Source organism: Sesamum indicum, linkage group LG3 (assembly GCF_000512975.1).
Source record: "Sesamum indicum cultivar Zhongzhi No. 13 linkage group LG3, S_indicum_v1.0, whole genome shotgun sequence".
Taxonomy (NCBI): domain Eukaryota; kingdom Viridiplantae; phylum Streptophyta; class Magnoliopsida; order Lamiales; family Pedaliaceae; genus Sesamum; species Sesamum indicum.
In genome coordinates this window covers 22,575,890-22,585,750 of record NC_026147.1, presented here as the reverse complement: position 1 = coordinate 22,585,750, position 9,861 = coordinate 22,575,890, and the positions used below count along the sequence as shown (strand labels likewise).

The window sequence follows — 9,861 nt, the reverse complement described above, 5'->3', positions numbered from 1 at the left end:
TCGCCAGGGATTCGGGAGAGGAGGGACCGATCGACTCTAGCCGCGTGGTCCACCAGGGCAGAGGGCTGTAGGCCAAGTATCACAGGTGCAGCAGCAGCAACAACAGCAGTTGAATCATTTTCTCTATTGTTGATTTTGGGCTGAATTTCAATACCCATTTGTGTTGTGGGATTCTTGAGTTCTTGAAAGAGGATTGCCCGCTCTAATGCAGTGCCGCCACTTTCCACTCCTCCCCTTCCATGCTCTGTTTTATCTTTGTATTTATAGACAGACACTCCTCAACATCTGAATATCTGATACACAAATATTTCTATTTTGTTATAGGGTTCTATAAGTTTTTGGCCCACAAATTTTAGATTCCGCTCTAAAATATCATATATTCTTTTAAATTAGAGGAATATATAAATCTAGTCAATATTTTGTTAATCTAATTTTGCTTTCAAAACATGTAGAAAGAGTTTCATAATCTTCCAAGAAACCGTTTAAAAAGAGACAGGTAACCAGAATTAGTATGCAACTTTGTTATATAATCTTCATGAAAATCAGATAATAAATTTGTTTGAACTTTTTTAACTGTTTACATGTTTGAATTAGGTTTGCAAGTGGGCAATGATGCAGCAACAAGATAATGCTAACTTTCTTGCATATTCCACATAAAAAGATCCGAGAATACAAAGAATGGACAAGAATCCAACAAAAACAAACAGATAAAGAGACCCCAATCATTCGACAGAAATTGGCATGAAGATGAGTGAGGGACGCTGTTTCCGTCTTCTTTATAATCATCTCAGCTGAATTCACGGGATTGGCTCATCCTGTAGATCTTTGCCTTTTCAATGTCCGACCAGCTAATCATACGTTGCTTTTAGAGATTCCCACCAACAATAATGCAAGAAGAATGACTTACAAATAATAATTCTCTACTTGAAGAGTTAAGTTGATTTGGTGGAACCGAAACTTTTACATTTTTGTATCCAGGAAAGCTAAATAGTGCTATTCAATTGATCTGAGCTTAGTCAGATGAAGCTCAACAGTTCCACTGATTTTACAATAGAGTATTGGCAGTTGCTGCTGAGATTTGCATCAAAGTGAGGAAGAAGACCTTGGAAAAGATAAGAAGAAAGATCAATTCAATGGAATGTCACCGATTATCATGGTAAATTATGATCAAAGAAATTCATTGCATTGCAAACAGGGATCTCAAATACAAGGAAAGGAATACATTTTCATTGCATATTCTTTGAATGTAAGTACCCTGATTGAGTTAATGCACCCAAACAAAACTTGCAGTTTTATTTTTAGGCAATGAAGTGCTTACTATAAAAACCACGCACATCTATTCCTCTTGGTGTGAGATTTCAAGAGAGGAAAAACTGAAGGCAAATGGACTGCAAGTTGAAGCTCTTATTGAACAGCCTTCTGGGCTTTATTTGGTAAGATGTTATCTGGAAGAACCAGTTCTGGTGGAGTTTCACGATGTACACCCAGCATTGAATCGTACTCCTCATCACGGCGGGCAAATTTCTTGCGCAGCACCTTTTCAAATTCGATTTCGTCAAAAGATTTGGCATTTTCAGCAGCGTGGACCTTTGCAAGGTTAATATAATTGGTCGCAGATTGGGAGATGAAGGCAATTTCTTCATCAGTAAGCTTTCTGAGGAACTTGGCAGGGTTACCTGCCCACACCTGAGACACAATGATATAGATTTTGGTCACACCTAATAGTACCTTGAGAATTAAAATGGACGAAATTGCACTCAAGAATTAAAATCTAGTCGATATAATTGATTAACGAAGAATTGTGGCTAGTCAACTCTTACTGCAGTATCATATTTTGTATATAGTGCTGTTTTACCAATAGAAGATAAAAGGAGAAAATAAGAAGGAAAACATAGAAGAGGGATCTACTATGCACAAGCACATGTTTTTAGTTATATTTTATGTGTATGGAAAGAGAGAAAGACTTGAAAGAAAGAAAATCTATCGGACCCATTTCCAAGAGTAATAAAGAAAATCTTTGCTCGCGAAACAAATACTACAATTTAAATTTGTTTCAATCTTGGAGGCGTTTCCATGTTTGGGAAAGGCAATGAAAGCATACCTCCCCAAAAGGGATTCTAGTATTCTGTCTCACCAGGGCTCCTGCAGCAACCATGGCATTCCTCTCCACAACTACACCATCAAGTAGGGTGGCTCCCATACCAACAAAAGCCTCATCCTCAATTGTGCAGCCATGTATAACTGCACTATGTCCTGCATTTTCAATTTCGGTTAGTATAGGTTGAAATCTAAAAGAGTAAAATATGGAGCTATCACTGTCTTATATGGAAACATATAAGACATACGAAATGAAGAGCTATAAAGATCACTAACCAATAGTGACATTATCTCCAATAATAGTTGGTAGCACCTTCCCGCTTAGATTAGATTTTGCTACATGCACAAGGGAGTTGTCTTGTATATTAGTTCCAGACCCAACACTGATACTATTCACATCACCTGTGTCCACAAAAGAGGTACATTAAACAAATTACAATGCGAAAGACAACAAATTAGTTCTTCTTTGGTTGTCTAACTAATTTTTTGACCTGTAACATTTTTGGTCTGAACATCTGGACTGTGGTTACAGTCAGTTGTTAAATATCTTGGCAAGTCTACTAATTTCCTAAAATTTTCAGAGTGTAGTTAGATTACCCGAAGTTTTATTGGCAAAGGAAGGATAAAAGGCTGAATTGACAAGATAAGTAGTGAAGGCTGCAGAAAAAGGTTACTGCTTCAATCAATCTCGATGTACTAATTTCATAAATAATGAGAATAGGATGCTGGGTGTACAGGGGCCAAACACTCCATGATTTACATAACATGCGACAAAAATTACAAAATGTCCAACTTCAGATTAGAAAAAGTCCATTTGCAAAACATTTCCAAGATCAATTTGGGAAGAAAGATTCAACTAGACTAAAATAATACATACTTGTGAATTAAGCACCTACCTCGGAGGACGCACCCATACCATATGGATGATCCTTGTCCCACCTGAACATCCCCAATGAGAGAGGCGCTTGGGGCAACAAAAGCATCCCTATCGACAACCGGTGATTTATCGAAGAGGTTCATCAGCGTTCGATGCCTAGACACTGAAATGGAATGGAATAAAGATAAATGCAAGAAGAATGGGGGTTCTTGAGAGAAAGTACCGTAGGTCTATAACAGATATGAATCTTTATCAACTGTGTTAAAGCAGTTTTCATACTTAAATACGCTCAAACAATCATACAACTTTTACTAGTTTGTCAAAAACACAGACAGAACGAATTCATGGATGAGATGAGTCAGTAATTTCAAGAGCTCCGAAACCTATCTCCACAATTCCCCCTTCTAGTCTACAACATTTCTCCTTCGTCACCGAAAAATGTTTCCTTTCCCTGCATATGCACTCCCCATATCACCCCCTCCCTCAAAAAAAGATAAGAATTATCAAACCCAGTTTCTCCAAATTCTAGAAGAACTAAAACTATGGCAAACAATCTCTGCATCTCAAAACCAACAAATCCTTAAAACAGTGGAAAATTGGCAAACAGATAAGAGACTAAAAAGAAGAGAACAAATGTGGGTTGAGAGTTGAATAATAAAAGAGAATTAAATCAAGAAGGACTCACGTTGTTCTTGAAAATAATAATTTCCTTGGAGGCGGCACCCGAGGCGATCCATGGCCTGACCCGTTTCCCGAACCCAAAGTCCTAACGTGTACACTGCTCTCCCTAAGCTCCCCATTCAACTCAAATTTCAATCTTGATTTGTTCTTGTGGGAAGGATCTCCGATATCCAAAGAGGCTTGATGGGTTTTTCAGCTGCGTTTGTGGAGTGATGGAATGGAGTTCACAGTGACTAGGGCGGGGGGCGGCTCTGGACTTGGAGGGGCAAATTTGTGAATTTTCGATCTCTTTCTGTCTGCCTTCAGTTCGGATCACAAAGTTACTATAATTTACAGACAACTCCAGTCTTTTAAGAATACATTTTCTGTTCAGTGTTCTTGCTTGATGAAATTAGGGTTATTTATTTTTTACTTTAAAATAAGTTAAATCAGAGTCTTTTTTTTGGTAAATAAGTTTAATTTTTATTTTAATTACTTTTTGCATATTTAAAAAAATACCCAATCCCTAACGGCAAAATTCACCCACCTATGAAGATAATTAGATAATTTCACATGTAAACTATTAATACACCAACTTTTTTATTATATCAATATTTCTACTTATAACTATTACTTTGAAATATTCAACTTTTACGTCTTAATCACCTGTCTATTCTCTTTTTAAGCATGGATAAAGAATATAGATTCTTACGAACACTATAAAAGTGGTAAATTCAAATTAAATTACATAATGAAATTTTGAAAATTATTAAATTAAAAAATAATAATTACGCACCTATAATTTTTTAAAATGTAGAAATCATTTAATACATTCATCGACAATCAACAATATAAAAAAATCTTGTGCGTGTAGTTATTCATAACTTATGCCTAAAACTTTATTAAATCTTTTTGGCCACCGACATAAGATTACATTTGTACAAGAATGTCTGATTTTATGGGACATGCGACGCTCCATAATTTACAGTATATTCATATAAATTATTTTAACTTTTAAGAAAAGAAAATATACATGTATTAAAAAAATTAAGAAAAATAAATATACATGTATTAAAAAAATATTAACATAATTATAAAAATCATTTATATTTTTTAAAACTTACATATATACCTCCTGAACATTATTTATAACAATTTTTACTATTTGGTTGACATATGTAATTTTCTGTTAAAAAAAAGAATCAGACATTGATGCTAACAATAAGTCGTATAGGGTGTTAATTTTTGTGTAAAAAAACCTTAATATAATTTAAATGAAAACGTAAGTAATAATTTTCTTAAAGAAACAAAGAATTAATTTGGTAACTCCGCAATGACATTGTTGCTTAAATGAATATTACAGGCTATGTACAGACAAGCCAGCACACCAGAAAAAGAGTGGGAAGGAAATGTCCGAAAAGACCAAAACACAAACCATATTTACATACATTATCAAGTCATATATAAACTCAAAAGTAGACTCAAGCGTTGATTCCGGTCCGGCCTGAACCGGCCATATTCCCGACGTGAAACTGGGAAGCGTACTTCTGCCGGGTCCCTTCCGTTGCAATCACCGGAGGTTCGTTCAGAAACGCCCAGTTACTACTGATCCACCTGCATCCAAACACCACAAATAATCATAAAATAGATAAAAAAGAAAAATAAAATTATGTGTATAATTTGAAAATGAAAGTAGGTATCTAGGGTGAGTGTATATATACGGTGAACGTATCAACCCGTACCAGCCATTCTTTTGTATTAGTTTTTCAAGATTTTTATCAGGTTCCGTCTCTAAGAGATCCGTCTCTGTTGTGGACAGTAGTGGGTCAGCAGTAGTAGCTCCCTCCTCCTTTCTTCTAATTTTTGTACCACCTTCCTCAAATACACTTTTCTGTACAACAAACAAATTTTAGTTTAATATTTTAATTTTCAAAATAATATTATTACATATATTATATTATTTTTTCTTTTTGTTTTTTGGAGAAAAAAAAGGAAACCTGGGGGGTGCGAGGGGAGAGAAGAGAAATATCCCTCAAGTGCTCCTCCTCTTTCAGCTTCTTGGACTTCCAAAACGCTTCAATTTCTTCCTTTGTCAATGATTTAGTCCTTCTATATTTTTCTGAATTAAAACCCACCAAATGTTAATTAAAACCTCCCATATATTTATAATATATATATTCAAATAATTAGATGAATGAATAAAATTAAGACAAAGAAATACTAACCAAGATTAGGGTGTGGGACAGGAGAGTCCCAACCTGCCATAAGAGAACCCATCGCCTGCTCCTAATTAATACACACTCTCTCTCAATGTACAGACAAACAACCAAAACAGCTTTGTTTCACAACTTAATTTCATCCAAGTGGTTGCAATGCAATGTGTTCTTCTTATAGACATGAAACAGATGATTTTTAGAGATAGAGTTAAAAGGTTAGTGGTTGGTGGGGGTGTGGTGCCATCACATCATTTTCCGTCTTGATCTTATCTTCAACTGGACAACTACTAAATATTTTAGTACTAAAATTAGATAAACCATGGACTTTGGATGCTAGTCAGGATCCGGACATGGGATATTGGGACTGAAAGACTTCTCTAGCAGCCCATAGATTTAGGGTAAGTTATTTTAATATATATACATATATATATAATTCACATATATTAATCTGTAATAACACATATATATACACATCAGTAGAACTATTAGACGTCAGCATCATTTGATCATAATCTCAAACTTTTTGTTTTTATTGTCCGTGATAAGGATGACATTTATGATGATCTATGCAGCTTGCTGTCTAACATGATTTGATTCGTTAGGTCTACAAGTTTTAGGACAACCTCGTCAATGAATTTTTGTTTGCTTTCTATACTCATGTATTATCTGGAAGTAATAGGCGTGAGTGAGGACTGAGGCGAGTCACATTACTAGCTAGCATACAAATACAAATGATAATTGACCTGATTCAGTTTTTCCAGAATTGGTAAATACCTACTAATATTAACATCTTTGATTTTAAAACCAGAAACTTCTATTATATTCTAGTGTACATTAATGTATAATTGATATATGGTTCTTTTAAGAATATAATTAAATTTATTTATAATAAATAATTTATTTGTTAGATGAAAATAAATATTGATCGATACGTGCAAACTACACGGGTCCAATAAATATGGATTATTATTTGAAACATGGGCTGAACATATGAGAGCTTCAGGGAGAGGACATGCAAAAAAGACGTTAATACTCGGGCGCCCAAATTAGTATTGGATTTGTGATAAAATAAAGTCAAAAAGCAATTAAATTTGAATGATATTGAGATATCACGAAGAAGATTGAAAAAAATGCAAGAAACACATAGTTTGATGCTTGTAGAATTCTTAGAATTTGCTTAGAGAGAGAGAGTCGTCCCTCGCATGGACTGTTTGAACCTGTAATTATAGAAGAAATGCCCTTTCCTACAGGGTGTCTTGGCTTATTCCAGAGAAACTCGTGGAAGTTGGTTGGGTAGGGGATAAATCTTCCTTATCTGCGGGTGGATGTGCTATAGCAAAAGTCTTTTTCATCTTGGGAGACCCCATGCGTGTGAAGAGTCCTTCCTTGCTCATGAGGGGCGAGGGCTTCCTTGATTTGATGTAGTTAGAGAGGTGGCTGTTGTTACCTAGGTCGACTAAGCACCATATTGGAGTGTAAGCTGTCACGTGTATAGGCCCTTTGAGCCGAACGATTTATTGGGCCTTAACTATGGTCTGTGGTGTGGGAGGTCTTGGGCCGCCATCTTCTTTTCTGGGCTTCTTGAGCTGCTTGGTTAGAGTGTGGGTTGGGCTGCTGCAAGCATCCATATTTTATTAGATGAAAATAAATCTCAAGGGATATTAATTATAATTTTTCAAATTGCAAAAAATCTAAATTTAATTGCAGTGAATTTTATGGAAGAAAAGTGATATTATTCTTATAAATTATATCATATCGGTAAATAAAATTTATATTGTAACAAAATAACATAATTTACATTATTTTTTACCCTCAATTTATATACAAAAAAAACGTGTTAGTTTAATTACTTATTCCACAAAAACAATATTATAAATTTGGTGCACATAAAAAATTACCTGGCGCAGCGTACACTGATTACTCCTCAAAATCCGGCACGTAATTTGTACAAGAAATCAACCCAAATTCCATGGAAAGCAACTATTTGTTTTGATTTTTTTTTGACGGGGGGAAGCAACTAATTAATTTGCACACAATTACAATTTACAGCATGGAGGAAAATTTTTTGTTCATGAATTTCGTTTAGGGCCCTGAGCGCCGGAGATTCTACGAAAATGTGAGGGCACAGATCTAATCCAAGACGAGCCACCAATCATGTCCTCTCTCAGGAAGGGCGCAGCCTCTTGGCTGGAGAGACTGCGCGACCACTTCACTCTCTTGGAGGTGCTTGCACCTGCTCCGTAGCATTTGTACTCCCCGTAATATGCAGTCCTGTAGTAGTACCTTTGCTTGGAGGACTCACCCCAATCATCCCATCCCTCTGGAACTACCACCTTCGACATGTATGTTAGCGCGAAAACCACCCGAGAATACTTCCCCCACGGCCTCCCCAGCACAGCACTCTTCACGCCCGTTATCTTGCACTTCACAAACGTGAACCCCGTCTCCTCCTCCGCCCTCTGCCTCCGCTGCGCCGTTATCGCCCCCATCCCTCGTGCCAGAGAATGCAAATGGCACTTCTGCACTACCATACCTTCATCAATATATTACTAAATTTCTTGAAAAATCATATCGAGTTGGAAATTATTTTATTTTATTTTTATTCTTATAAATTCAAGAAAGAGAAAAAGGGTCTGTGAGTTAGACCTGAAATATTGAGGCTCCGTTCCCAAAAATGAAATCAGTGTCTCCTTCGACGTAGCAATTGGAGTAGTAATGCCTACCCTTGTCATCGAGCAAGGTGTCTTGATGCGACAAAATCCTACAGTTCATGAATGCTGCCCTATCACCTGAAACCCTCAACGCTACCGCTTTCGCTCCCGCTCCATAATTATTCTACGTACCAATATTATTATGTAATTAATTTACAATATATTGGAATATTAAACCAAGAAACACAATTTAGGTTTAATTGTATTTTTCATTCTTTAATTATATCTCTTTCACATTTTAATTCTATAATTTATTAGAGTTGTAAAATAATTATTCACATTTTTTAATTTAAGATTTTAGACAAAATTGACCACAATTTTCAAAATTAGCTTGGAAGTGACGTCATAATTACAGTCAACATTGAACAATATTTCGATAAAATTTATTCTAAAATTGCAAAATTAGAATAGGAAAAGGATCGTTTTACAATTCTAACAAATCACAGGATCAAAGTGTCAGATACTTATAATTATAGGATTAAAAATACAATTAGACATTACTTCTACCTGAATTGTGAGATAACGGGCCATGAAATCAGAAGCCAGAACTGAAAATGTCGGAGACTCAAAAATTTCCCCACTGTCACTCCAAGTGATAATAGTTTTAGTAGCCTCAGTGCCACTCAGTGTTATGAAGGGCTTGTCCGCCGGAACCACAATCTTTTCCTCGTAAACTCCAGGCTTCACCAAAATGAAAATGTGGTCTGAATTATTCGACGGCACGGAATCGATCGCATCTTGAATTTTTCTGTAGTCCCCATTGCCCGATTGATCAACCTCTATAAGAATGGCTGTCGATGGATCTGCATCGCTATCTGCAGCCAGAACGGAAGCTAGTAGAATGACCGAGATAACAATACCACAACCTAGTACCATTGCAACGGAAGAGCTTCAATTCATGACCAAATTAAGCATATAATTGTGTTGTATTCGGACCACATATATTTATAGGCGTGGAAATATGAAATAATTAAAGGGCTTTTTTTAGTTTCTTGCGATGATCAAAGAGGAAGAACAGGCCACGACGTCTCCCTTGTAGAGTGAGGAAATGCAGGCCATTTTGTTGTAAGGAGGAGGCAGGGAAGTATGTAGGTGAATTGAAACATAAGTAAGAGATGTTTGAAAAATAAAACAATGTGGTACGTAACTGCTGTTTTGTTTCATTCAAAACCCTGGATTGTCGGAGTTATGATTTACGTACGTGGGAGATGACGTTGTGGGTTTGATTTTTGTAACTGAATCCTCATTGGAGGAGAGATGGGTCTTTTGATGATGATGGATTTTCAAGTTAGAAAGAATA

The 9,861-nt window shown here is 36.0% G+C and overlaps 4 protein-coding genes across 8 annotated transcripts in view; all 4 read right to left on the bottom strand.

Annotated features, from left to right (window-relative positions):
- LOC105159290 (uncharacterized sugar kinase slr0537) overlaps positions 1-196 on the bottom strand; it is a 2,989-nt gene extending 2,793 nt beyond the window's left edge. The window contains exon 1 of the mRNA XM_011076300.2: positions 3-196. Coding sequence (XP_011074602.1) covers positions 3-158 — 156 coding nt within the window. The 5' untranslated portion in view covers positions 159-196. The remainder of the gene's footprint in view (positions 1-2) is intronic.
- LOC105159251 (gamma carbonic anhydrase 1, mitochondrial) lies at positions 156-4,038 on the bottom strand. 5 transcript variants are annotated; one of them, XR_002286841.1, is made up of 8 exons: positions 3,660-4,037; positions 2,994-3,137; positions 2,695-2,754; positions 2,374-2,499; positions 2,102-2,253; positions 1,319-1,686; positions 718-1,102; positions 156-293 (listed from the first exon to the last, which is right to left on the bottom strand). XR_002286841.1 is itself a non-coding variant. In XM_020692929.1 (6 exons), the coding sequence occupies exons 1-6, from the start codon at positions 3,772-3,774 to the stop codon at positions 1,405-1,407; spliced, it is 879 nt and encodes a 292-aa protein (XP_020548588.1). In that variant the 5' UTR covers positions 3,775-4,037; the 3' UTR covers positions 1,149-1,404. The 5 variants fall into 5 exon arrangements, 2 of the variants coding, with proteins under 2 accessions (XP_020548588.1, XP_011074556.1); XR_002286842.1 differs by lacking the exon at positions 156-293 and having other exon boundaries at positions 627-1,102; positions 1,335-1,686; positions 3,660-4,038; XR_002286840.1 differs by lacking the exon at positions 156-293 and having other exon boundaries at positions 627-1,102.
- LOC105159250 lies at positions 4,949-6,032 on the bottom strand. The gene is made up of 4 exons (XM_011076252.2): positions 5,860-6,032; positions 5,632-5,753; positions 5,377-5,525; positions 4,949-5,248 (listed from the first exon to the last, which is right to left on the bottom strand). Exons 1-4 carry the CDS (start codon positions 5,909-5,911, stop codon positions 5,116-5,118), a joined length of 456 nt encoding a protein of 151 aa, XP_011074554.1. The 5' UTR covers positions 5,912-6,032; the 3' UTR covers positions 4,949-5,115.
- LOC105159289 (putative pectinesterase 11) lies at positions 7,863-9,641 on the bottom strand. Its single transcript, XM_011076299.2, has 3 exons — positions 9,069-9,641; positions 8,497-8,685; positions 7,863-8,369 (listed from the first exon to the last, which is right to left on the bottom strand). Exons 1-3 carry the CDS (start codon positions 9,435-9,437, stop codon positions 7,920-7,922), a joined length of 1,008 nt encoding a protein of 335 aa, XP_011074601.1. The 5' UTR covers positions 9,438-9,641; the 3' UTR covers positions 7,863-7,919.